Source organism: Ambystoma mexicanum, chromosome 7q, assembly GCF_040938575.1.
Source record: "Ambystoma mexicanum isolate Mex_15411 chromosome 7q, UKY_AmexF1_1, whole genome shotgun sequence".
Lineage (NCBI taxonomy): Eukaryota > Metazoa > Chordata > Amphibia > Caudata > Ambystomatidae > Ambystoma > Ambystoma mexicanum.
The window spans coordinates 1,131,318,126-1,131,345,872 of record NC_090941.1 but is presented as its reverse complement, the minus strand read 5'-3'; the positions used below and the strand labels follow the sequence as shown (position 1 = coordinate 1,131,345,872).

Sequence of the window (27,747 nt, the reverse complement as noted above, 5' to 3'; positions counted from 1 at the left end):
AGGTTCGCCCAGGATATCCCGGTGGATGATTGAGTTGTTGGCATATGATTTCAGGATGGTGTATGTTCCTGGTGGTGAAAATGTAATTGCTGATTGTCTTTCAAGACTACCTGTTCAGGCCAGAGATTTCAAGAATGAGAATGTGGAGTCTACTGTTAGCATTTGTGAAATGGTGCACAATGCGATAAGTAAAGAGGAATGGGTGTCTGCTGACAATCTGGATGAAGTATTGGGCCAAGTAAAAGTCTGGGTCAAAGCAGGTTGGCCCAGAAAGGATCTGGTGGAAAGGAAGTTTGATGCGTTTCAAAATGTCAAGGAGGAATTGAATTTGTCGGAGGACGGGTCTCAACTCTTTCTGATGAGGATTATTCCGCCCTATGAAATTAGATCCAAGCTAGTGGACATAGCCCACCAGGGCCATCTGGGGATGGGGGGCACTAAAAGACACATAAGGCAATCATTTTGGTGGCCAAGGATAGATAGTGAAGTGGAGAGACGTGTCAGAAAGTGCAAGGAATGTGAAAAGAGTGATAAAAGTAAAGTTGTCAGGGATACCCCGTTAAGGCCGGTTAGTGTCCCAGCAGAGCCTTGGAGGAAGTTAGCAGTGGATTTGATGGGACCCATTCAGGAATTAGGTGGAGATTTCAAATACCTCATTGTCCTAGTAGATTATCACTCAAAATGGGTTGAGTGGAAACCTATAAGGGAGGCAACTACTTCACAAATTATCACTTTCTTTGAGGAAGTGTTTTACAGGGAGGGGTTTCCCTCAAAGCTCATCTCAGACAATGGGGTCCAGTTTTGTTCGGACAGAATGGTGGAATTTTTTAATAGATATGGTATCAAACATTACAGGACAGCATTATACCAACCCAGAGCGAATGGCTTGGTTGAAAGAATGAATAGGTTTCTTAAGGGTGGATTACAGTTGGCCATGGCATCTGGATTGAAGTGGCAGACGGTTCTTAGGGAGATGGTCTGGAGCTACTGTGTAACGCCACACTCTGTTACTGGTATCTCACATTTTTCATCTCTCAAGGGTAGACACCCTGGGACAAGGTTGTGTCCGGGTTGGCTAAACCTAGCGAAGAGTATACATGTTGACATAGAAAAAGTCATGGATCTAGTTAGGGAGACTCAGAATGAGTACAACGTTCGTTTTGATGCAAAAAAGTCTACTGGAGGAATGATTTGGTCTATTGGGGACTGGGCGTACATCAAAAATCCCAGAGTATCTCCTAAATGCATCACTAGTAAATTTATTGGTCCCAGGAAAATTGCAGCCATAAGGGGGAATGTTGTTATAATGGAGGGTGGTGAATATTGGGCAATGTCTAGACTTGCCAAAAGCAATAAGGTTGTTAGTGAAGGAAGTGAGGAGCCGGACCAGAATTTGTCTTATGAGGAAGAAGCTCTAGTGCCTGGATCTAATGCAAGTAGAGTAGTGAATTTTGAGTGTGACCGCAATATTAACACTGATAGTGGTGTGAAAGCAAACAGAGTGAGGTACACACCAACTAAGTTTAATGATTATTACTTGGGTTAAATGCTTCTGTTTAAGGGAAGGAGATGTGTTGAGTTTTGGTTCTTATTAACTTTAGAAAAGGTCAGACTTACGTTTAGTTAACACAGTGCAACTCAATGACATTATGATGTAACCACATTCTAACTGGAATGTATTGATGTGCTTATTCTGATTAGAATGCTTGTCTATGTTTTCCTTTATATGTAAAAGCAGTTGGAGCCTGCCTCTTGAGGAGGGCGCCTGCTGTGTGTTACTTTCCACGATACTTATAATAAATCTTCAATCAAGTGTGCGTTTGGCCGTTACTTAACAGCCTGGTTGATAAGGTTAGGAATCAAAAGGAAACACTAATCATGAAAAGAAATCTGATTACCTATGAAAAAAGGACTGTAAACTGGTTCTCAAGCAGGAGAAAAGTTTACGCAATCAATAATGTTGAGGAACGTGTGTACCGTAGTAGACCATTGAGAGAACAATGGCTCAAGCTGATTATCATGTTTTTATGGGCTCTGCTTCCAGATACATTGTGACGCGCCCCGAGCAATCTGAGGAAAGAACCCTGATGTGTGGTGCATGCCACGCCCAACCCGGAAGTGATCATAATCCCAACACCATGGATGCATGGAGTCTCTCACCATAGCCCTCGCCTTACTGAGCCCCCAACCTCCAGGGCAATCAGGAAGTATGCGCGGCAAACAGAAGCCCCATTCACCGCGTTGGCTGTCTTCTCTGAATCCGAACAACTTCTCTTTATATTCATGTTGAGAGAAGGAGGGGTGGTGGTCAGGCTACATCACTGGGAAAAGGGGACAATGTGTCACTGGTTTGACTACCATCTGTTCAATCAGTGAATGTTAATGAGATGAGCAGATACAATAAAGAATAACTTCCCGACAGGCCATGTGACTCATAATTACAGAAACTCTTTCTGAAAATCATTGCAAGTATCCCTCCTTGCCATTGCCCCACCCCTGGAAGTCCCTAACAAGCTGACATCTCCTCGTAAATTCTCTTTGTTTCCCTATTTTTCTGTTCTCTGTCCCCAATGTATATCCTTCCTATCACCTACCATCACTCTGTTAATTGTTTTTTGATCAAATTTCATTTGAAAAGGAACCCACATGCTGCATTGCCCAAGATCAATAGAGTGAAGTCTTCTGTGAAATATCTGAGGAATATGTCTTGAAATGTGATCTGCCATTAAAGCAACAGTCTGGGGCTCTTTAAGGGTGAGCCAGTCCAGAAAATATGGATGAATAAATGCTTGTACTACCGGCTCCAGCACTTTTTCCGGACCGGCTCACTTCGAGTCTGCTGGGATATCGTCCACCAGTAACGGAAAAACGAGTTGCCGGCGAGGTACCGGTAAACTCGTAATGTGGACCTATAACTTTTAGCTTTTTAATTAGTCATATAATTGTTATTTGTTTTATGCTTAATTTTTTTTCTGGCAGTGATGAATTAGGATGACAGGAGCACAACACTGAAATTATATAATTGCTTTGGGTCCGCCCTGAATGTCCAAATAGCCAACTTCCTCTGTAAAAACCTCTCTGGTCATGACAATTATCAGGCATAAATATAGGATAGCTTAATAAAGTTATAACCCCAGTGATATCTGGGTTTAATCTTTGTTTTTTATCTGCTTGATTGCAGTAGGTATACAACCCTCTGCACCATCTCTTATTTGAGGAAGCTCTACATCCTGCTAAAACCATCTTTTATTGTGGGAGAAATTCTTGATTCAGTTAAAAGGTTCAACATCAAGATGTACATTTTTCAACAACATGTGAACAACACATTTAATTCAGCAGTACTTCACTGTGTTTCATTTTCTCAGATACACCATATATTTCAGAAGGTTTATATTCAGGTTGATTACCTCTCTGTGGTGCACTGCAATTCATTTTTTGCTGCCATATAGACTGCAGCATCATCTGGAAATAGAGGAATTGTTTTTCCCATCTGTAACCTTTCATGAGTTCCCTGCTTCCCATCAAAATGGCTACAGGACTCAGATGCCCTGCCATTAAATGAGAAAAGGGGTGGGAGGAACCCTGGTCAGTGCAAAACTGAAAATACCTTCTCCCTTCATTCCAACATTATCAACGATCCATTTCATGAATCCATTGCAAAGTCATGTTTTATACATTCTTTAGAGAAGTACATTTTTACCACGCACTATCACAGAATTTACCAGTTAGCGGTGCATCAAACTGCCACTGATGGCATTATCTTCCTGCTTGCACAACGACCACCCCCGAAACAATGCTATGCTCCCCCTCGGGAGTTTTGATATCAATTGCTTGTAAAGTTGTGTGTGACAGTCTATGATATTCTGTGAATTTGTGTTCTTTTGAGTGAATAGCGCAAAATACTCCTTAAGTGTGCAAACGTGTTGCAGCACACATTGAAATGCCTGGCTGCTTATGCCACTGCTTCTCCACGTATGCCACCCTGATCCTCCAAGCCAATTTACTTTGCACAAAATTGTGCCATAGTGTTTTGTAAATCTTGTGATCTCGTCTTGGTCATTGTGTGGTAGTAAGTCAAGCCCTCTCAAGCTGGTGGTGTGTTATTTCACACACACACACACACACAAACAAACAAACAACCTCTTACTAATTACAATGACGCTCCACCTCCACCACCCCCAGGAGGATAGCTCAGCAGCAACGTGCTCCCTTGGGAACAAAACAACACGAAGCAACACAGGTTCGATCCCCGGGTCCCGCGCTTGGAAATCTCTAAGACAAAAAAATAATTATTATGCGACTAGAAAACAAACTTCCTGTAACTGCACCTTGATGCCCAAAAATGCAAATAAATAAATAAATAACCTTCAAAAATTGTACACTGCACAATGTAGTTCTTACAGGTTCACAGCAAACTGTTTCTAAATAGATTTGAGACAGTGGCGGAGGACATTCTTGGATCTTATGAGTGTTACATTGCATGAGCTTGTGCAAAACCTGTGGCAGGTTAAACATTCCCTAAAACGAATGGTTTGCATCAGAACTATCTCGGAAATACGCAGTCTGAAAGTTCAGCAATCTTTGTCATGGTTGGTCAAGCCACAGGGGACAATAATGCGCTCCCTGAAGCACTCTCCTAGCCCTGAGATTCGAGATGTTTTCTTAAGATTCAGGTTGAATATGTTTCCCACAAGAGAGATTCTGTACATCAGGCATAAGGACCTATATAGAGATAAAAACAACCAGCTACGACTTCCACTGGAGGCCACCTCTGGCACCCCCCACACAATGCTCTGATCTCCTTAAGAAGAAAGTGATTCAAACTTTGGTGAAATCTTGTTTGCGAGTAAGAGTTTGTGGTTCAGCTCTTCAGGAAAGAGCCTAGGTGTCACGACAAGAATCATCAAAGATACAGGTTAGGGTGCTTTTTTAGATAATTGTAAATATATATTCCTTTTGAATAATAATAATATTGCTCATGCATTTTCCACATGGAAGTACATAATCCATGTTAAGCTTCTGATACTATGTCCTGTGCTGGGGAGGGGGTGGGGGTGTGTGCTTCTGGTTGGATTTGCCTCTTCAAGATCTGTACTGAAACATGATTTATCGCTGTTCAATGTCCACACACCCACTTGTTACATGTAATACTGTAGTAATATGTGATGCAGAAATGTTAGATTGTGAAATCACCATAGCAAAATTTACAACAGTAAACAAATGATTCTTTGCAAATAATGTGTCCTTCTGTCCCTCTCTCTCTCTCTAACATTAGTCTATTCTGATCAAGCCCTTTCTAAAGCAAAGAGTCCTTTTTCGGAACTCACCCTAGCTGCGCCCTTTAAAATCATTGTTCAAGCAACAGCCACCACTGACATCCCGCTAAGTACTAAGGAACTGGGACTGATTGTCTCTTTTATAAGCACCGAATCTGGCACCCCAAAAGTCAAGGAATCTCTTGAATTCTTGAGGTATGAATGTGCGGTACAGCAAACATGTGGGTGATTCAGTATTCTACCAATCGTATTCACGCCTGCTTACTTTCATGTACATTAAGTCCACCATGGAAGGATTAGAGGCATTCAGATGCACAGTGGTATTTTGGAAGGGTTAGATGCATTCAGATATACAGTGGTATTTGGAAGGATTAGAGGCATTCAGATACACAGTGGTATTTTGGGAGGATTCGAGGCATTCAGATACAAAGTGGTATTTGGAAGGATTAGAGGCATTCAGATACACAGTGGTATTTTGGGAGGATTCGAGGCATTCAGATACACAGTGGTATTTGGAAGGATTAGAGGCATTCAGACACACAGTGGTATTTTAGAAGGATTAGAGGTATTCAGATATACAGTGGTATTTTGGGAGGATTGGAGGTATTCAGACATACAGTGGTATTTTAGAAGGATTAGAGTTATTCAAACATACAATAGTATTTTGGCAGGATTAGAGGTATTCAGACATACAGTGGTATTTTAGAAGGATTAGAGGTATTCAGACATACCGTGGTATTTTAGAAGGATTAGAGGTATTCAGACATACAGTGGTATTTTGAAGGATTAGAGGCATTCAGATACACACTGGTATTTTGGAAGGATAAGCGGAATTCAGATATTGTAACGCTCACCTGATTCCCACGGAGGCGCAGGTCTGGCTTCAAGTGCTGATGCTTCTTCAATGGTGAAGCGCAGGACTCTGAAGATGGACAGGAAGGGCCCCTCTACTCTGGCTTCTCCGGCTCGCAGGAATATTCCCCTGTGCGTGAAAAGGGAGTATTACCTACTGACTGAGTTATGCTCAAGCCTCCCACTCTCTTCCAACCCTCCACGATATCCTTCCACAATTCCCTGTGAAGTCTCACCTTAGGGTCAGGAAGGATAAGCTCTCCATCCTGCTTCTGATGCAGGGGCGCGTTGAAACCCAGTTACTTCACTGGTTTGAGGATTGATGGGAGTTCAGGTAAGCTTGACTTTTCAGGTAAGGCTCTGTAAAAGTTCTGTTGCAAGTTCAAAAGTCCAAGCTTAATAATAATGTTCATTGTCTTTTCCCCTTAGGGGCCGGGGTTCGGAATGCCGGAGATATGGGGCCGACCCGAAGTGAAACGTGCAGTTCCAGTAAATGACAGGTAAGTTCTGGATGAGCGCTCGGGTAATGTCTTTGCATTCGCTCATTCAATGTCTTTGTCTTTATTCCCCATAGGGGCCGGGGTCCGGAAAATGCTTGGAAGCGGCAAGACCCGAAATGAAATGGGAATGACCCAACAGGTAAGACTTAGAAGGAAACTGAGCTTTTCCTATTCCCTTCCTTCTGTCACCTTGTTCTTGTCTTTTTCTCTCTAGGCTCTGGGAAGAGGCTGTGAATCCGGATGATCGCTGCTGAAGATGGTGGCATGCAGGATAGGTGAGTGAAATGTAGCGCTGCAGCGATCGTAGCGAAATGCTTTTAAAATGATGTCTTCCTTTTCAGGATCGTCGGTGTGATGTCTCTGTGGTGCTGATTTAGCAGGTAAGGTCTTTTGTCTCCCTTTGCAGGTGACCCAGGATACTGACAGGCGTGGCTGAGGTCCAGATGCAGGAGCTGACACGGTGAGCATCCAGCTGCGAGGAGCAGAACAACGCGATGCGTGAGTTGCTGATCGGGTGTGGTTTAAATAGCTTTGGAAGAAGTTCCAAGTGTATATCCTTCCTCCGATCAGGTATGTATCCTTCCCCGACCACACCCGGGTGGAAAGTAGTCCCACAGGTAAAGTAGTTCCATTCAGGCCTCAAGAGGGCCTGGATGTGGCAGCATGGTCTGCATCAGGTAAGTACGCATTAAAACACATGACTAGCTTTATGAGCCTGGCGCCTAAGGCGCCAGGACAGAGGTGCAACATGAGCCTGGCGCCTAAGGTGCCAGGACTGCGTCCAAAGGGCCCCAGCTTTTGCCCGCTGGCACTCCCCTGGGGGAAATGATCCTGCCTCTGGGGTTGCTGGGTCGGACCTGGCTCCTTGGAGGTAGGCATCATGACAGTACCCCCCCTCAAGGCCCCCTCCAAGGTTCTTCCCTCCGGGGGTTTTGGCTTGTTCGGAAATCTCCGGTGAAACCTTTGTACTAATCGAGGTGCGTGGACATGGTTACAAGGCTCCCACGATCTCTCCTGAGGTCCATATCCCTTCCAGTCAACAAGATAGAAGAGTTTTGACTTTACCACCTTGGAGTCTAAAATGTCTTTAACTTTGAATTCTAATTCCCTTTCAATTTGAACTGGATGTGGAGGCTTGGACAATCGGGTTCCTGGTTGTACTGGCTTCAAAAGTGATGCATGAAAAACTGGATGAATACGCATGTTGGACGGTAGAACCAGTTTAAAGGCCACTGGGTTGATTATAGCCTTGATGGGATAAGGTCCTATGAATCTGGGATTGAAGGTTCGCGGGCCCTTGAGGAGTAAATGTTTAGTTGCTAGCCATACCTAGTCTCCTACTTGGTAAGGAGGAGTTTTACTTCAGTGCAAATCAGCGTTTTCTTTATACCTTTTCTTGGCTTGCTGTAAATGACTTGCAGCTTCTTTGAAGGCTCGGGTTATTGTGGAATGCAGATGATTTACTGCGGGCATTTCCAGGGTCAGAGGTGGATCTAGGTCAGAGGTCCGAGGATGGTGACCATACAAAGTATAAAAGGGGGTTTGTCCGGTTCCAGAATGCACTGAATTGTTGTATGCATATTCTGCGATCCAAAGGATGTCTTTCCAATTTAACTCGGATTGGTGTAACATGCACCGAAGATATTGCTCGAGAGTCTGATTGGTTCTCTCGGTTTGTCCGTCGGTCTGGGGGTAGTGGCTGGTGGATAACCGCACATCTATTTGTGCTAGTTGCCAACACTTCTTCCAAAAATGGAAGATAAATTGACTTCCACGATCCGAGACTAATATGGAAGGGAAACCATGTATGCGAACTATATTCTCCAGGAATTCCTTGGCCAAGGTGGAAGCTGAAGGCAAACCCTTTAAAGGGATAAAGTGGGCCATTTTGGAGAATAGGTCCACAATTACAAGGATTGTGTTGTAACCAGCACAAGGAGGCAGGTCGGTTATAAAGTCCATTGACAGGGTGTGCCATGGTGCCGGTGGAATATCCAAGGGTTGAAGTAGGCCGGCTGGCCTTTTCTTTTGAGCCTTGTTTTGGGCGCAATTTCCGCAAGACAGAAGAAAAGACTTTATGTCTTTTCTCCAAGAAGGCCACCAGAAGTGGCGTTTGATTTTTTCCTCCGTTTTAGCGATACCAGGGTGTCCTTCCATTAAAGATTCATGATGATGGGCAATAACAAGTTCTTGCAATTCTTTACTTGGCAGAAACAACCGCTCCTGGAAGTAGGGTAAGTCATCCTTAACGGTGTAATGAGGACCCTTTTGACTCCATTCCAGTAAGGTTGAAGAGTCTACAAGTTGTTTTACTTGTGTTTGGATGTCCTCAATAGTTTGCAATGAAGTTAAGCCTAAGATTCTTTGCTCAGGTATGATGGGCACAGGTTCTAAGCTCGAATTAGGTTCTTCCATGCCAATCCGGGATAAGGCATCCGCTTTTCCATTCTTGCAGCCAGGGCGATAGGTAATTACAAAATCAAATTCCGCAAAGAATAGAGCCCATCGGAGTTGTCGTGAAGATTGTGCTTTGGCCGTCTTTAAATACTGTAAGTTTCTGTGGTCTGTAATTACGGTGATGGTGTGTCTTGCCCCGAGAAGGTAGTGACGCCAAGCCTTGAAAGCAGATTTGATGGCCAGTAACTCTTTATCGGTAATTGCGTAGTTGATTTCAGGAGGAGAAAATTTTCTGGACCAAAAGGCCACTGGGTGTAGTTGGTTAGTTTTTGGGTCTCTTTGCGACAGGACAGCTCCCATGGCCGAACTGGATGCATCAGTTTCCACTATGTACGGGAGATCTGGGTGCGGGTGCTTCAAAACAGGTGCAGAGGTGAATTTGGTTTTCAGGTCCTGGAAGGCTTGTTCTGCCTCAAGAGTCCATTCGAAGCGTTTGTTTTTCTTTAGGAGAGCGGTGATGGGTTGGACTGTTCGGGAAAATTCCGGGATGAATCTTGGATAGAAATTGGCAAAGCCGAGCATGCTCTGAACTCCCTTCACCAAGCTAGGAGATGGCCATTTGAGGATGGCGTCCACCTTTCGCGAGTCCATTCGGACTCCTTGAGGTGTCAGGATGAATCCGAGAAACTCAACTTCTGTGGTATGAAAAACGCATTTTTCGAGATTTGCAAATAATCTGTGCTGGCGCAATTTCTCAAGAACTGCCATAACATGTTTTCTGTGATCAGATTCTGAAGAAGAGTACACCAGGATGTCGTCAATGTAAACAATGACACAGACATCGATAAGTTCCCGAAGAACATCATTCATAAAGTACTGAAAGGCGGCAGGTGCATTGCACAAACCGAAGGGCATCACCTGATATTCGAAGAGCCCAAATTTGGTGCGGAACGCAGTCTTCCATTCGTCGCCTTCTTTTATGCGCACCAGGTGATAAGCTCCTCGGAGATCTAACTTGGTGTACACACAAGCGTCTTTCACCTGGTCGATAAGCTCAGGGATCAAGGGCAGAGGATAACGATTCTTAATCGTTATTTGATTTAGGGCGCGATAGTCTATACACATTCTAAGGTCGCCTTCTTTTTTCGGCACGAAGAACAGAGCTGAATAGACAGGAGACTTGGACGGGCGAATAAAACCATTGGCTAGGTGCTGATCTAAATACTGACGCAAATGCAGGTTCTCAGGTTCCGTAAGAGCATAAATCCTACTACAAGGTAGTTGAGCATTGGGTACCAGATCGATTTGGCAATCATAAGACCGATGGGGAGGTAACGTGTTAGCCTGTTCTTTCTGAAAAACGTCTTGGAATTCTTGGTATTCTGACGATAGCTGTACAGGGGTGGAAGTTGCTGAGGCTAGACCCATAGCTGGATTTCTTGGATAACAAGTTGGCTCACAATCAGGAAAACGTATCTTCTTTGCTCGCCAGTCAATTCTAGGATTATGTGTTTCTAACCAAGGATTACTTGAAATTGTGGGGCCTTGATCACATCAAACACGATTGCTTCCCGATGTCCATCCTGACCCACCAGTGTCACTTCAACAGTGGAATGCGTTACAGGCCCTGAGGCTATTTCGGTTCCATCTACTGTAGTAATGACATCTTGGGTTACTTTCGGGCAGAGAGGAAGCTTAATCCTGGAAGCCAATTCACGGTCTATGTAATTTCCAATAGCTCCACTGTCGATGTATGCTTTTATATCATGCAACTGCTGAGGCTGTTTTGGGTCCACGAGAACCATTGGCATGACAAAATGCGAGGTCAAAGAATTAGTTTTCAAGCTCGGCAAGCGGACCCCTATGCTTGTCGGGCTAGGTCGTTTCCCGAATCAGGTGTCAATAATTCGTTATCAGTAGCTCCAACCACCTTCTTAAGTGGTTTAACTGGACAATTTCAAAGAAAGTGACCGGATGTCCCGCAATACAGACAAAGTTGCATTTGCCGCCTTCTCTCTCGTTCTTTCTGCGTTAATGGTCCTTTAACACCACCGATTTGCATAGGTTCAGATACGTCGATACTCTTGGAGTTAGCGTGGGTTTTGATCGGTACTCGGTTTTCATACTTGAACCGATCTGCTTTTCTATTTTGAAGTCTGTGATCAAGTTGAACCACCAAGTCTATGTAGTCTGCGCAGACCTGGGGTGGGTTTACTATCTGAGCTAGAACATCCTTGAGCTCTCCGCGCAGGCCTCGATGAAACAATATGATCCTTTTGTTTTCTGGCCATCCAGTTTCCACAACCAGTCTGTTAAAGGTGGCAATGTAGGACAGAAGATCCTGATTACCGTGTCGTAAGGATAGCAGTTCGTTATCAAGGGCCTGTCCTTGAGAGTGTCGAGCGAACAATGTTTCCATGCTGGCCTGGAAGCCCTGAAAATTCTGGAGAATGGGATCATCCTGATTTACCAATGGAATAGACCAATCGGCAGCACTGCCACTGAGGTAAGATAGTATAAAGGCTACCTTGGTCTGGTCGTTAGGGAAGGCTCTGGGTCTGCATAGAAAGTGTAAACGACATTGGTTCATTAAGACGGCATATTTCTTGGGATCCCCCGCAAAAAGTTCAGGCGGGGCCAAAGGCATGTGTCCAGGTAGATTAATTTGTACCGGGTTATTCAAACCCATTGATGTGGAAATGTCTCCGGAATTAGGTAAAGGAGTGTGCCCTGCCTGGGCCTGTAATAACCTTTTGGCTAGGTCATCTGTTCTTTCCTTGGATAAGATCAGTTCTCTTTTGAGAGCGTTAGTCTCCTGGCGGGCTGAGTGCACCTCTGCCCGTAATTCCCCCAAAAACTGGGCCAGCTGGTCAGTCTCGGAAGTCTCCATAGTGCCCGGGTGGGAAATTGTGGGTAGGCTTCGCGTTCTGTAACGCTCACCTGATTCCCACGGAGGCGCAGGTCTGGCTTCGAGTGCTGATGCTTCTTCAATGGTGAAGCGCAGGACTCTGAAGATGGACAGGAAGGGCCCCTCTACTCTGGTTTCTCCGGCTCGCAGGAATATTCCCCTGTGCGTGAAAAGGGAGTATTACCTACTGACTGAGTTATGCTCAAGCCTCCCACTCTCTTCCAACCCTCCACGATACCCTTCCACGATTCCCCGTGAAGTCTCACCTTAGGGTCAGGAAGGATGAGCTCTCCATCCTGCTTCTGATGCAGGGGCGCGTTGAAACCCAGTTACTTCACTGGTTTGAGGATTGATGGGAGTTCAGGTAAGCTTGACTATTCAGGTAAGGCTCTGTAAAAGTTCTGTTGCAAGTTCAAAAGTCCAAGCTTAATAAAAATGTTCATGGTCTTTTCCCCTTAGGGGCCGGGGTCCGGAATGCCGGAGATATGGGGCCGACCCGAAGTGAAACGTGCAGTTCCAGTAAATGACAGGTAAGTTCTGGATGAGCGCTCGGGTAATGTCTTTGCATTCGCTCATTCAATGTCTTTGTCTTTTTTCCCCATAGGGGCCGGGGTCCGGAAAATGCCTCGAAGCGGCAAGACCCGAAATGAAATGGGAATGACCCAACAGGTAAGACTTAGAAGGAAACTGAGCTTTTCCTATTCCCTTCCTTCTCTCGCCTTGTTCTTGTCTTTTTTTCTCTAGGCTCTGGGAAGTGGCTGTGGATCCGGATGATCGCTGCTGAAGATGGTGGCATCCAGGATAGGTGAGTGAAATGTAGCGCTGCAGCGATCGTAGCAAAATGCTTTTAAAATGATGTCTTCCTTTTCAGGATCGTCAGTGTGATGTCTCCGTGGTGCTGATTTAGCAGGTAAGATCTTTTGTCTCCCTTTGCAGGTGACCCAGGATACTGACAGGCGTGGCTGAGGTCCAGATGCAGGAGCTGACACGGTGAGCGTCCAGCTGCGAGGAGCAGAACAACGCGAAGCGTGAGTTGCTGATCGGGTGTGGTTTAAATAGCTTTGGAAGAAGTTCCACGTGTGTATCCTTCCTCCGATCAGGTATGTATCCTTCCCCGACCACACCCGGGTGGAAAGTAGTCCCACAGGTAAAGTAGTTCCATTCAGGTCTCAAGAGGGCCTGGATGTGGCAGCATGGTCTGCATCAGGTAATTACACATTAAAACACTTGAACACATGACTAGCTTTATGAGCCTGGCGCCTAAGGTGCCAGGACAGAGGTCCAACATGAGCCTGGCGCCTAAGGCGCCAGGACTGCGTCCAATGGGCCCCAGCTTGGGCCCGCTGGCACTCCCCTGGGGGAAATGATGCCTGCCTCTGGGGTTGCCGGGTCGGACCTGGCTCCTTGGAGGTAGGCATCATGACAGATATACAGTGGTATTTGGAAGGATTAGAGGCATTCAGGCACACAGTGGTATTTTAGAAGGATTAGAGGAATTCAGACACATAGTGCTATTTTGGAAGGTTTAGATGCACTCAGATACACAGTGGTATTTTGGGAGGATTAGAGGTATTCAGACATACCGTGGTATTTTAGAAGGATTCGAGGTATTCAGACATACAGTGGTATTTTGAAGGACTAGAGGCATTCAGATACACACTGGTATTTTGGAAGGATAAGCGGCATTCAGATATACAGTGGTATTTGGAAGGATTAGAGGCATTCAGGCACACAGTGGTATTTTAGAAGGATTAGAGGTATTCAGACACACAGTGATATTTTGGAAGGGTTAGATGCATTCAGATACACAGTGGTATTTTGGAAGGTTTAGATGCACTCAGATACACAGTGGTATTTTGGGAGGATTAGAGGTATTCAGATACACAGTGGTATTTTTGAAGGATTCGATGCATTCAGATGCACAGTGGTATTTTGGAAGGATTAGAGGCATTCAGATACACAGTGGTATTTGGAAGGATTAGAGGAATTCAGACACACAGTGGTATTTTTGGAAATATTAGAGGCATTCAGATACACAGTGATATTTTGGGAGGATTAGAGGCATTCAGATACACAGTGGTATTTGGAAGGATTAGAGGCACTCAGACACACAGTGGTATTTTAGAAGGATTAGAGGAATTCAGACACATAGTGCTATTTTGGAAGGTTTAGATGCACTCAGATACACAGTGGTATTTTGGGAGGATTAGAGGTATCCAGATGCACAGTGGTATTTTTGAAGGATTCGATGCATTCAGATACACAGTGGTATTTTGGAAGGATTAGAGGCATTCAGATATACAGTGGTATTTTGGAAGGATTAGCGGCATTCAGATACACAGTGGTATTTTGGAAGGATTAGAGGCATTCAGATATACAGTGGTATTTGGAAGGATTAGCGGTATTCAGACACACAGTGATATTTTGGAAGGATTAGAGGCATTCAGATACACAGTGGTATTTGGAAGGATTAGAGGCATTCAGATATACAGTGGTATTTTGGGAGAATCAGAGGCATTCAGAAACACAGTGGTATTTGGAAGGATTAGATGCATTCAGATACACAGTGGTATTTTGGAAGGGTTAGATGCATTCAGATACACAGTGGTATTTTGCGAGGATTAGAGGCATTCAGATATACAGTGGTATTTTAGAAGGTTTAGATGCACTCAGATACACAGTGGTATTTTGTAAGGATTAGGGGCATTCAGCGACACTTTGGTATTTTGGAAGGATTAGCGGCATTCAGATATACAGTGGTATTTTGGGAGGATTAGAGGCATTCAGATACACAGTGGTATTTGGAAGGATTAGAGGCATTCAGACACACAGTGGTATTTTAGAAGGATTAGAGGCATTCAGATATACAGTGGTATTTTGGGAGGATTAGAGGCATTCAGATACGCAGTGGTATTTGGAAGGATTGGAGGCATTCAGATATACAGTGGTATTTTGGGAGGATTAGAGGTATTCAAACACACAGTGATATTTTGGAAGGGTTAGATGCATTCAGATACACAGTGGTATTTTGGAAATATTAGAGGCATTCAGATACACAGTGGCATTTGGAAGGATTAGAGGCATTCAGATATACAGTGGTATTTTAGAAGGAGTAGAGGAATTAAGACACATAGTGCTATTTTGGAAGGTTTAGATGTACTCAGATACACAGTGTTATTTTGGGAGGATTAGAGGTATTCAGATACACAGTGGTATTTTTGAAGGATTTGATGCATTCAGATATACAGTGGTATTTGGAAGGATTAGCGGTATTCAGATACACAGTGATATTTTGGAAGGGTTAGAGGCATTCAGATACACAGTGGTATTTGGAAGGATTAGAGGCATTCAGATACACAGTGGTATTTTGGAAGGATTAGAGGCATTCAGATACATAGTGGCATTTGGAAGGATTAGAGGCATTCAGATATACAGTGGTATTTTAGAAGGATTAGAGGTATTCAAACACACAGTGATATTTTGGAAGGGTTAGAGGCATTCAGATACACAGTGATATTTTGCGAGGATTAGAGGCATTCAGATATACAGTGGTATTTGGAAGGATTAGAGGCATTCAGACACACAGTGGTATTTTAGAAGGATTAGAGGAATTCAGACACATAGTGCTATTTTGGAAGGTTTAGATGCACTCAGATACACAGTGGTATTTTGGAAATATTAGAGGCATTCAGATACACAGTGGTATTTTGTAAGGATTAGAGGCATTCAGTGACACTTTGGTATTTTGGAAGGATTAGCGGCATTCAGATATACAGTGGTATTTTGGGAGGATTAGAGGCATTCAGATACACAGTGGTATTTGGAAGGATTAGAGGCATTCAGACACACAGTGGTATTTTGGGAGGATTAGAGGCATTCAGATACACAGTGGTATTTGGAAGGATTGGAGGCATTCAGATATACAGTGGTAGTTTGGGAGAATTAGAGGTATTCAAACACACTGTGATATTTTGGAAGGGTTAGATGCATTCAGATACACAGTGGTATTTTGGAAATATTAGAGGCATTCAGATACACAGTGGTATTTTGGATGGATTAGAGGCATTCAGATACACAGTGGCATTTGGAAGGATTAGAGGCATTCAGATATACAGTGGTATTTTGGGAGGATTAGAGGCATTCAGATACACAGTGGTATTTGGAAGGATTAGAGGCATTCAGACACACAGTGGTATTTTAGAAGGAGTAGAGGAATTAAGACACATAGGGCCTCATTACGACCCAGGCGGTAAGTTACCGCCTGGGCCGTGACTTTACCACCATGGCGTAAACTACGTTTACGCCATGGTGGTTGGCGGACTTACCGCCCCATTCCGATCTTGGTGGGGCGGTAAGTCCCCAATCCCCATTTACCCTTCCCCATTCCCATTTTTGCCCCATAGGGCATAATGTGAGTGGGGAAGGCGTTAATTACGCCACCGTAAATTACGGTGGCGTAATTAACTCCATGGTCCCTTAGCGCCATGGATTTTAACACCTGCTAAAAGCAGTTGTTAAATCCGCCATGGCGCTAAGGGACCTCGTACTCAGGCGGTAAGGGTCGGCGCTGTTTACGCCGTCGTAAAACCCTTACCGCCTGAGTCGTAATGAGGCCCATAGGGCTATTTTGGAAGGTTTAGATGCACTCAGATACACAGTGGTATTTTGGAAATATTAGAGGCATTCAGATACACAGTGGTATTTTGTAAGGATTAGAGGCATTCAGCGACACTTTGGTATTTTGGAAGGATTAGCGGCATTCAGATACACAGTGGTATTTTGGAAGGATTAGAGTCATTCAGATATACAGTGGTATTTGGAAGGATTAGAGGTATTCAGACACACAGTGATATTTTGGAAGGGTTAGATGCATTCAGATACACAGTGGTATTTGGAAGGATTAGCGGCATTCAGATACACAGTGGTATTTTGGAAGGATTAGAGGCATTCAGATATACAGTGGTATTTGGAAGGATTTGCGGTATTCAGACACACAGTGGTATTTTGGGAGGATTAGAGGCATTCAGATACACAGTGGTATTTGGAAGGATTAGAGGCATTCAGACACACAGTGGTATTTTAGAAGGATTAGAGGTATTCAAACACACAGTGATATTTTGGAAGGGTTAGATGCATTCAGATACACAGTCGTATTTTGGAAGGATTAGAGGCATTCAGACACACAGTGGCATTTGGAAGGATTAGAGGCACTCAGACACACAGTGGTATTTGGAAGGATTAGAGGCATTCAGATATACAGTGATATTTTGGAAGGGTTAGAGGCATTCAGATACACAGTGGTATTTTGGAAGGATTAGAGGCATTCAGACACACAGTGGTATTTGGAAGGATTAGAGGCATTCAGATATACAGTGATATTTTGGAAGGGTTAGAGGCATTCAGATACACAGTGGTATTTGGAAGGATTCCAGGCATTCAGATACACAGTGGTATTTTGCGAGGATTAGAAGCATTCAGATATACAGTGGTATTTGGAAGGATTAGAGGCATTCTGATACACAGTGGTATTTTGGAAGGATTAGCGGCATTCAGATAGACAGTGGTATTTTGGAAGGATTAGGGGCTGTGAGGAATAAGGGCTTAAAGCGCAGAGGAGTCACACGTTTTGTCTCGTTTTTAATCCTTTTTGGGCTAGTTTTGGAGGCAAAGACTACAATTCCCAGCAAGCCACGGGAGGTTGGTAGTTCTGTGCACAATCAGGAAGAAGGTCACGTGCGCGTTGCCAGCTGCAGTGATTACAAACAGCATAAAGAGCGACGGCGCATGAAACAGCTGTGGCTTATGACGAATCCAGGAGCGGTTGGCGTGAGGAGCATGTCGGCGAAACGCTGAGGAAACCATGGACGGCGAAGCTCTGCCCTAAAACTACACGAGGTTCCGAGCGTGCTCTTGCACTGAGTTGCATGCGGAACTGCGGCAGCATTTTCAGCGTGCTACTAATCCTCCGAGGAGTCCCGCGGGACCCTCGGAGCTCAGATAAGTGCAGAAGGCATTGCGGGGTGGGAGCTTATGATGCATATGTTTTCTCTCGCATGAAGCTGATAATTGGCAATCACGGAAGGGCTGAATTTGGGGATAAAGCAATTGGTTTTGTGTATTAAGACACAAGGACATTACGGAACATTTTTGAGGGCATATTCTCTCGAATACAGCTCATTAAGGGTGTCAAGAGTATTCACTCTCAAGGGGTGATGATGTGTATTTGTTTGTCTGGTTAAACCGCAAGGACATGCATTTATGTGTTTATGTATTGCAGTAGCAAGCTTGCCCTACGGGCCATGTGCTTCGTTCTTCATTGATGGGAAAAGTTCCATTGTCCTGTGTTCATCCCGCTTGCTACTACATGTGCATGTTTTGTGCTCTATGTTTGTTCTGAAGTCAGGGGCATACGTATTAAGGTGTGTCCTGATCTATGTTACTGGGTATTCATGTAGTCAATGTTACAGTGTGTCAGGAACTAGGATATACAGGTATAGGAAAGAAAGGGTTTTTCCCCAGTGCTTCCTCCTACCTATCCAACTTAGGTCTTGTCCTAACCCTTTTCCCGGTTTCCCTAACTTCCCCTCCCCATCCACAACCTCTCCCTAACTCCTCTTCCCCCCATTGGCTGCCACGTGGTGTCCTGTGTTACACTTCAGGCACCTGTGCCAACCACGGTGGGAGGGTTGAATTCATTTGGCTTTGGCAGTGGTATTTTGGGAGGATTAGCGGCATTCAGATAAACAGTGGTAATTGGACGGATTAGAGGCATTCAGAAACACAGTGGTATTTTAGAAGGATTAGAGGTATTCAGACACAGTGATATTTTGTAAGGGTTAGATTCATTACACAGTGATATTTTGGAAGGGTTAGAGGTATTCAGACACACAGTGATATTTTGGAAGGGTTAGATGCACTCAGATACACAGTGGTATTTTGGAAGGATTAGATGCATTGAGATATACAGTGGTATTTTGGAAGGATTAGAGGCATTCAGTGACACAGTGGTATTTTGGAAGGATTAGATGCATTCACCGACACAGTGGTATTTTGGAAAGATTAGATGCATTCAGATACACAGTGGTATTTTGGAAGGATTCGAGGCATTCAGATGCACAGTGGTATTTTGGAAGGATTAGAGGCATTCAGATACACAGTGGTATTTGGAATGATTAGAGGCATTCAGATACACAGTGGTATTTTGGGAGGATTCGAGGCATTCAGATACAAAGTGGTATTTGGAAGGATTAGAGGCATTCAGATGCACAGTGGTATTTGGAAGGATTAGAGGCATTCAGATACACAGTGGTATTTGGAAGGATTAGAGGCATTCAGACACACAGTGGTATTTTAGAAGGATTAGAGGTATTCAAACACACAGTGATATTTTGGAAGGGTTAGATGCATTCAGATACACAGTCGTATTTTGGAAGGATTAGAGGCATTCAGACACACAGTGGCATTTGGAAGGATTAGAGGCACTCAGACACACAGTGGTATTTGGAAGGATTAGAGGCATTCAGATATACAGTGATATTTTGGAAGGGTTAGAGGCATTCAGATACACAGTGGTATTTTGGAAGGATTAGAGGCATTCAGACACACAGTGGTATTTGGAAGGATTAGAGGCATTCAGATATACAGTGATATTTTGGAAGGGTTAGAGGCATTCAGATACACAGTGGTATTTGGAAGGATTCCAGGCATTCAGATACACAGTGGTATTTTGCGAGGATTAGAAGCATTCAGATATACAGTGGTATTTGGAAGGATTAGAGGCATTCTGATACACAGTGGTATTTTGGAAGGATTAGCGGCATTCAGATAGACAGTGGTATTTTGGAAGGATTAGGGGCTGTGAGGAATAAGGGCTTAAAGCGCAGAGGAGTCACACGTTTTGTCTCGTTTTTAATCCTTTTTGGGCTAGTTTTGGAGGCAAAGACTACAATTCCCAGCAAGCCACGGGAGGTTGGTAGTTCTGTGCACAATCAGGAAGAAGGTCACGTGCGCGTTGCCAGCTGCAGTGATTACAAACAGCATAAAGAGCGACGGCGCATGAAACAGCTGTGGCTTATGACGAATCCAGGAGCAGTTGGCGTGAGGAGCATGTCGGCGAAACGCTGAGGAAACCATGGACGGCGAAGCTCTGCCCTAAAACTACACGAGGTTCCGAGTGTGCTCTTGCACTGAGTTGCATGCGGAACTGCGGCAGCATTTTCAGCGTGCTACTAATCCTCCGAGGAGTCCCGCGGGACCCTCGGTGCTCAGATAAGTGCAGAAGGCATTGCGGGGTGGGAGCTTATGATGCATATGTTTTCTCTCGCATGAAGCTGATAATTGGCAATCACGGAAGGGCTGAATTTGGGGATAAAGCAATTGGTTTTGTGTATTAAGACACAAGGACATTACGGAACATTTTTGAGGGCATATTCTCTCGAATACAGCTCATTAAGGGTGTCAAGAGTATTCACTCTCAAGGGGTGATGATGTGTATTTGTTTGTCTGGTTAAACCGCAAGGACATGCATTTATGTGTTTATGTATTGCAGTAGCAAGCTTGCCCTACGGGCCATGTGCTTCGTTCTTCATTGATGGGAAAAGTTCCATTGTCCTGTGTTCATCCCGCTTGCTACTACATGTGCATGTTTTGTGCTCTATGTTTGTTCTGAAGTCAGGGGCATACGTATTAAGGTGTGTCCTGATCTATGTTACTGGGTATTCATGTAGTCAATGTTACAGTGTGTCAGGAACTAGGATATACAGGTATAGGAAAGAAAGGGTTTTTCCCCAGTGCTTCCTCCTACCTATCCAACTTAGGTTTTGTCCTAACCCTTTTCCCGGTTTCCCTAACTTCCCCTCCCCATCCACAACCTCTCCCTAACTCCTCTTCCCCCCATTGGCTGCCACGTGGTGTCCTGTGTTACACTTCAGGCACCTGTGCCAACCACGGTGGGAGGGTTGAATTCATTTGGCTTTGGCAGTGGTATTTTGGGAGGATTAGCGGCATTCAGATAAACAGTGGTAATTGGACGGATTAGAGGCATTCAGAAACACAGTGGTATTTTAGAAGGATTAGAGGTATTCAGACACAGTGATATTTTGTAAGGGTTAGATTCATTACACAGTGATATTTTGGAAGGGTTAGAGGTATTCAGACACACAGTGATATTTTGGAAGGGTTAGATGCACTCAGATACACAGTGGTATTTTGGAAGGATTAGATGCATTGAGATATACAGTGGTATTTTGGAAGGATTAGAGGCATTCAGTGACACAGTGGTATTTTGGAAGGATTAGATGCATTCACCGACACAGTGTTATTTTGGAAAGATTAGATGCATTCAGATACACAGTGGTATTTTGGAAGGATTCGAGGCATTCAGATGCACAGTGGTATTTTGGAAGGATTAGAGGCATTCAGATACACAGTGGTATTTGGAATGATTAGAGGCATTCAGATACACAGTGGTATTTTGGGAGGATTCGAGGCATTCAGATACAAAGTGGTATTTGGAAGGATTAGAGGCATTCAGATGCACAGTGGTATTTGGAAGGATTAGAGGCATTCAGATACACAGTGGTATTTTGGGAGGATTCGAGGCATTCAGATACAAAGTGGTATTTGGAAGGATTAGAGGTATTCAGACACACAGTGATATTTTGGAAGGGTTAGATGCATTCAGATACACAGTGGTATTTTGGAAATATTAGAGGCATTCAGACACACAGTGGTATTTTGGAAGGATTAGATTCATTGAGATATACAGTGGTATTTTGGAAGGATTAGAGGCATTCAGTGACACAGTGGTATTTTGGAAGGATTAGATGCATTCACCGACACAGTGGTATTTTGGAAGGATTAGAGGCATTCAGATATACAGTGGTATTTTAGAAGGTTTAGATGCATTCAGACACACAGTGGTATTTTGGAAGGATTCGAGGCATTCAGCGACACAGTGGTATTTTGGAAGGATTAACGGCATTCAGATATACAGTGGTATTTTGTGAGGATTAGAGGCATTCAGATACCCAGTGGTATTTGGAAGGATTAGAGGTATTCAAACTTACAGTGGTATTTTAGAAGGATTAGAGGTATTCAGACACACAGTGCTATTTTGGAAGGGTTAGATGCATTCAGATACACAGTGGTATTTTGGAAATATTAGAGGCATTCAGATACACAGTGGTATTTTGGAAGTATTAGAGGCATTCAGATACACAGTGGTATTTTGGAAGTATTAGAGGCATTCAGCGACACAGTGGTATTTTGGAAGGATTAGATGCATTCAGATACACACTGGTATTTTGGAAGGATTAGCGGCATTCAGATATACAGTGGTATTTTGGGAGGATTAGAGGCATTCAGGTACACAGTGGTATTTTGGAAGTATTAGAGGCATTCAGCGACACAGTGGTATTTTGGAAGGATTAGATGCATTCAGATACACACTGGTATTTTGGAAGGATTAGCGGCATTCAGATATACAGTGGTATATGGAAGGATTAGAGGCATTCAGACACACAGTGGTATTTTAGAAGGATTAGAGGTATTCAGATACACAGTGCTATTTTGGAAGGGTTAGATGCACTCAGATACACAGTGGTATTTTGGAAATATTAGAGGCATTCAGATACACAGTGGTATTTTGGAAATATTAGAGGCATTCAGATACACAGTGGTATTTTGGAAATATTATAGGCATTCAGACACACAGTGGTATTTTAGAAGGATTAGAGGTATTCAGACACACAGTGCTATTTTGGAAGGGTTAGATGCACCCAGATACACAGTGGTATTTTGGAAGTATTAGAGGCATTCAGATACACAGTGGTATTTTGGAAGGATTGGAGGCATTCAGATACACACTGGTATTCCCTACATTATCATGTGTAAGTTATGGATATCCGGAGGCGATTGCTGCATCTATTAAAGGAAGATGGTGCAAGAGAAAGCAAAACTGGCCATGAACAGAGAATGTGTTGACAGTTGAATCACTTTGTGAATTGGTTTCCTTGCCACTGCTTGACTCCCCGGAGCCTTACCCCTGAGGATGTCCCACGCCAGAGGATTTTGCTCACGTTGATGGAGACTTTTTTGCCTTCAGGTGCGCTCTGGTCTATTTTCCCCACATTTATCACCTGGAATTCATCATCTTGAGAAATGTGAACATTCACAATATCGAATATTGCAGGAGCATCTCCGTTTTCATCGAAGACTATTTCATGGCCACCATGTGTCGTAAAATGCTGTTTTTTCAGATAATGAAGAATCTATGGAGTGCAATTGGAGAAAGGGTCAGACAATGGAATATCCACTCCCTGTCTTCTCTAATCCCCCTCTTGGTCCTATGTTTCCCTTGTTTGTCAAGCATGTTCAGTTCAATCATATATGTTCACTTTGAATGTACTAGTCCTTGTTTTCTTGATGATAAGACACTAATTTATCCCTGGACTTGTGTACGACCCTTGGCCATAAAGGCCATTGAAGATTTCTGAAACAGTTTTGTTGACAGCTTTGCAGACCATGAAACCTTACCACTATCTTGCGTTCAAGTGTCTATCCCTCCTCCAAGCACAGAATACAAAATGAAGACCTACAGCAGGGGAACCTCAAATGAGAGTGACAGACCTGTGGATGTACTGCTATCCCAGTTGCACAGCATTAATCAGATGTTTGAGGTATGTGACTGCTGGTCACATGATGCCCCAGTGTGAACTTCAATACCGTAGACCCCATGATCTATCATCATGCTGTTGGGAAGCACAACCAATGTCCCAAACATGAGAGAAAGTACAAGCTAAGGAAATCGCTCTAATATGAGACATGCACTACACAGAAGGCCAGTTATTTTGCACATATAGGCCTCATATGAAGTTGACAAAAGGATAGAGGAATTTCTGAGAGCATTCCATGAAGAAATGTAGGCAGCAAAATCTAGTAGCAATGCACACTACGAGCATGGCCCATGTGAGATGATATAGTAGGCGAATGTTGTGCAGTAGTGCATGAGACGCAAGTAGAGAAAGGTCACATGCATACCCCAAGCCGTGTAGAGTGTGAGAAAGAGAGAGAGAGAGGGAGAGAGAGATATAGAAAGAAAGGGAGAGAGAGAGAGAGAAAGAGAGAGAGAGAGAGAGAGAGAGAGAGAGAGACAGAGACAGAGACAGAGAGAAAAAGAGTGGCTAGTAGAACTATTTCAGGAAGTAGTCAGAAAACACAATATACACATGCCTGACAACTATTAACTCCATAATACGCAGAGAAGGCCTCAATGAAAAATAAGTTTGCAGGGCCATTTAGAATTAGTAATCTGCAGGAGCATATGGATTTTTCCACACAGTGACACACGCCCAAATCAGGTACAATTTACAAAGATACACATACATATAAGAGGAAGTTGACCAGGCAAAGGACACACACTGCCCATTTCAGAAAACATCCACCTAGGAGATGAGTTACGAGTACCAAGCTACATGGGTATTTCAGCTAAGAATATAAACAAATAGGTATCCAATGACGATAGAAGCAGGAGAGGTGTCATCAATGTGTGGACATGTAATGGGGAAAACATTAATGTTCTGATACCTCGTCAAATCAAATATTTTCATAAGAGTTAGGGCAGCTGACACCCACCCACACATAAATGCACCGTTTAGCAAGGGGCCAAGAAGAAGAACGCCCAAAGAAGTCATGTAGGTCCATCCTTGGAAAAGGAAAGGAGATGTAGGAAAAGGCGAAACATGTGTCCAACAAGAAGTTGCGATATTACCTGTCAGATGAACAGTCACAAGGCTGACAACAGACACACGGTGCTAACCTTTGGGCCCCTGAGAACTTGCTGAAGGATTCTTTTTTGTTGCCACACTGTCTACACCTCACAAAGTGATTGGTCAATTAAGGCGAGAGAAACCCACTTAGGAACACTCAAGTTGGGACAGCCAGTGAGAAACTGACTTGTATGTTGCAAAATATTTGAATGTCTATTGTACAATCACAATTGGATAAGCCAAATAACTGCATTATTAGATCATTGTCAAGAGCACGCCATTAGAAAGGTCACGAGGAATAGGATAGTCCAGTAGATCTAGGTAATGTATAGAATTCCCTGATAGGACAGCATTTACTGTCCAATCAGGGAATGTGGCTTTACTTTAATCTCTAAACAAAGTATGAAACATCACTCCTCACTATGAAAAAGGCCATATAATGATAAAGTGGATTATTTGCAAATGACTCAGGTTTTTGGGTCCACCTTACAATGCCACCCTCGCGCAACCGCCTTACTTATCCTTTCCTGTCCAACTACCAACCCATGAAACAAGGAGTGTTCCTTTAGCAGAGATATTTAACATCGATTACCTTGCCCTAGAATTATCAATAATACAACATCCTCTACCCTTTGTGATCTCACTCATATCTATGATCGTTATATGACCATCCAAAAGAACCAGTGCCAGGCCCTTCAAGCCTCCATAATAGACGTACAGAATATGGTTCTCAAGGAGGTTCCTCAAACTGACTGGATGCTACACCCTCATATGCGTCCAGTCAGCAGCTCAGGAAATAGGCCAGTCAGTCCTTACCAGCACCAAGGCTAAAGGCCTCAATACAAATTGGCCAGTGCAGTAAATAAAATGCAGTAAAGTGGCAGTTGTGGATTTACCGCCTTGCCACATCTGCAGATTCTGAGTTTGGAGGAAAAGTGGGGTGAAATCTGCAGCAGTTTTCGGGTGTTTTTTATTCCTGTTTACCTAAGTAAATTTGGGTTCTTAATGCAGATGGATTACTGACCATTGTAAAACCCCAGGGAATCAAAGAAGGGGATTACCTCCACCAAACCGCCAATCATATCAACGGCTCTCATGGTAACAGAACTTCCCAGGATCTCTATACAAATTACTGCAAAATTCATAAGGAGGTTCCAGATCACTTGACTAGAAAATAATAGTCCCTTCTGAAATGAAATGTGTGATCTGTATATCAGATCACTTCTTCAGCCTGCTCGGGCACATCCTCCCTTTTATCTCTAGACATGGCCAGGCTCCACGAATGGGAATTAACATCAATATCGCTGTCCTCCAGGTTATCAAGGGGGCAGTCCCCATTCTAACACCTGTACATAATTCACACACCTTCACAACCCTGAACAATAAATAGCTAGACTGGATACTTGTCAGCTCCTGCTTTGCCATCGAGAGACTCTTGCTTACCCACAAATGCATAAACAATATCTGGGCACCAAACTACAGCAGTGCCACCCTACACATTCTACATCCAGGAGCACTGAATGAGCTCTACTCCAGGTCCTCAGTACATGCTGCAGTCTGAATGGAGGAGAGTGCTTTTACTATTAGGGAATGTTGTCCAGTGATGTAGGACTGCTCCCATCACTACCAATTTCTCCTCATGTGGGATGAAAAAAGCTCTTCATTTATTGAAAATACTGCACACTTTTGGAAGTAAATCGTGGTGCTGGACTGAGAGCTGATCTGGCAGTAAGCATAATGTGTTACGTTCAAGTGAGGCCCCCGCTGTTTTGGTTTTAGACCATGGCTTTGCTAAAGCATGGTGTGATGTTTGGGTGTGAAATACACTGTGTGATGGATGAAAGAGGCTGGTTGGACAGTATATGGCCAGCGTCTGGTAGCAAAGGGCACTTTTGATGAGAACTAGAGATGTGATGTATGTTTAAGGAATGTGCAGTGGTTTAATTACCAGACAGTTTCAAGCGTGAAACTGTTCCATGTTTCCTGCTTTCAACTGGGGAAACTCCATCAGCCCGCTGAAGAGTTGTTTCTGAAGAAATTAAAATACTTATTTACTCGCTCTTGTAGATAACCTTTGTACATAAGTAAAAACCAGTTAAATTACTTAGTGTCTGTCAGCACAGCATGGGTCTTACTTTTTTCAACAAAATAAAGGGTGGTGTTAATATCATTCCAAGAGTTGTATCTTGATTGTTGACCCAAGCACCCTTGGAGAATGGGAGAATTTCAAGTGGGATGGGGTAGAAAAACCTTCCTCCAGAACCTTCCCCAGAAGCTCACACCTCCTCAAGGGGTATACTTCCTTGTCTCGCTTTCCCCCAGAAGCTCAATGTCTCCAGAGCTTCGGTCCTCTTTAGGCTGGACTACTGAAATAGCTTCTTTCTAAATCTACCTGCCTCTACTCTTTGACCTTTACAACTTATTCAGAACAGGACTGCAACACTTGTCATTGGCCTCAAGCCCAGAGATTGTATCTCTTCAGCTCTGAAATCTCTTCAGTGGCTCCCCGTGGCTGCAAGAATCAAATTCAAGACCCTCTGCATCATCCACAAGTCTTTCTGGGGACTAGGACAGCTCTACCTCCAACCTTCTCTTCCAAAACATCTTCCTTCTCGAGCTCTCCGCTTATCCACCTCCAGCTCTCTGAGGGTCAGATGCGTCTCCAAGCAGACAGTTGGGGGCATATCTCTCTCCTCGGCTGGAGTTTCCCTCTGGAACAGCCTCCCTGCCTCTCTTAAACTTGCACAGAACCACCTCCACTTCTGGAAACAACTCAAGACCTTTCTTTTCGCTTCCACTTTCTCTCTTCCTCTCCCCTACTGATCTACCTGACTGCTGCATGCACTGGTCACCTGGTCACCCTCTGAACTCGGGCCCAGGCTCCTGCATGTCCAGTTGCCCTTGCACTGCCTCCCGGGTCCCCCAGCACTTAAGGGACTGTATCTGCAACCCTACAGTCCCTTCTCTCTGCACTTATGAGCCACCCGCTGGCTGCAATTATATAGTTATCTGCACTTCTCCCTTCCACTCCTCCCCTGGCACTTCTC

General features: G+C 43.9%; 1 protein-coding gene across 1 annotated transcript in view; it reads right to left on the bottom strand.

The window, feature by feature from the left end:
• The window catches only part of LOC138528228 (extracellular calcium-sensing receptor-like), a 121,922-nt gene that overhangs the window by 34,874 nt on the left and 59,301 nt on the right, over positions 1 to 27,747 (bottom strand). Inside the window, exon 4 of the mRNA XM_069639684.1 lies at positions 23,012 to 23,203. Within this exon, the coding sequence (XP_069495785.1) occupies positions 23,012 to 23,203 (192 nt within the window). The remainder of the gene's footprint in view (positions 1 to 23,011; positions 23,204 to 27,747) is intronic.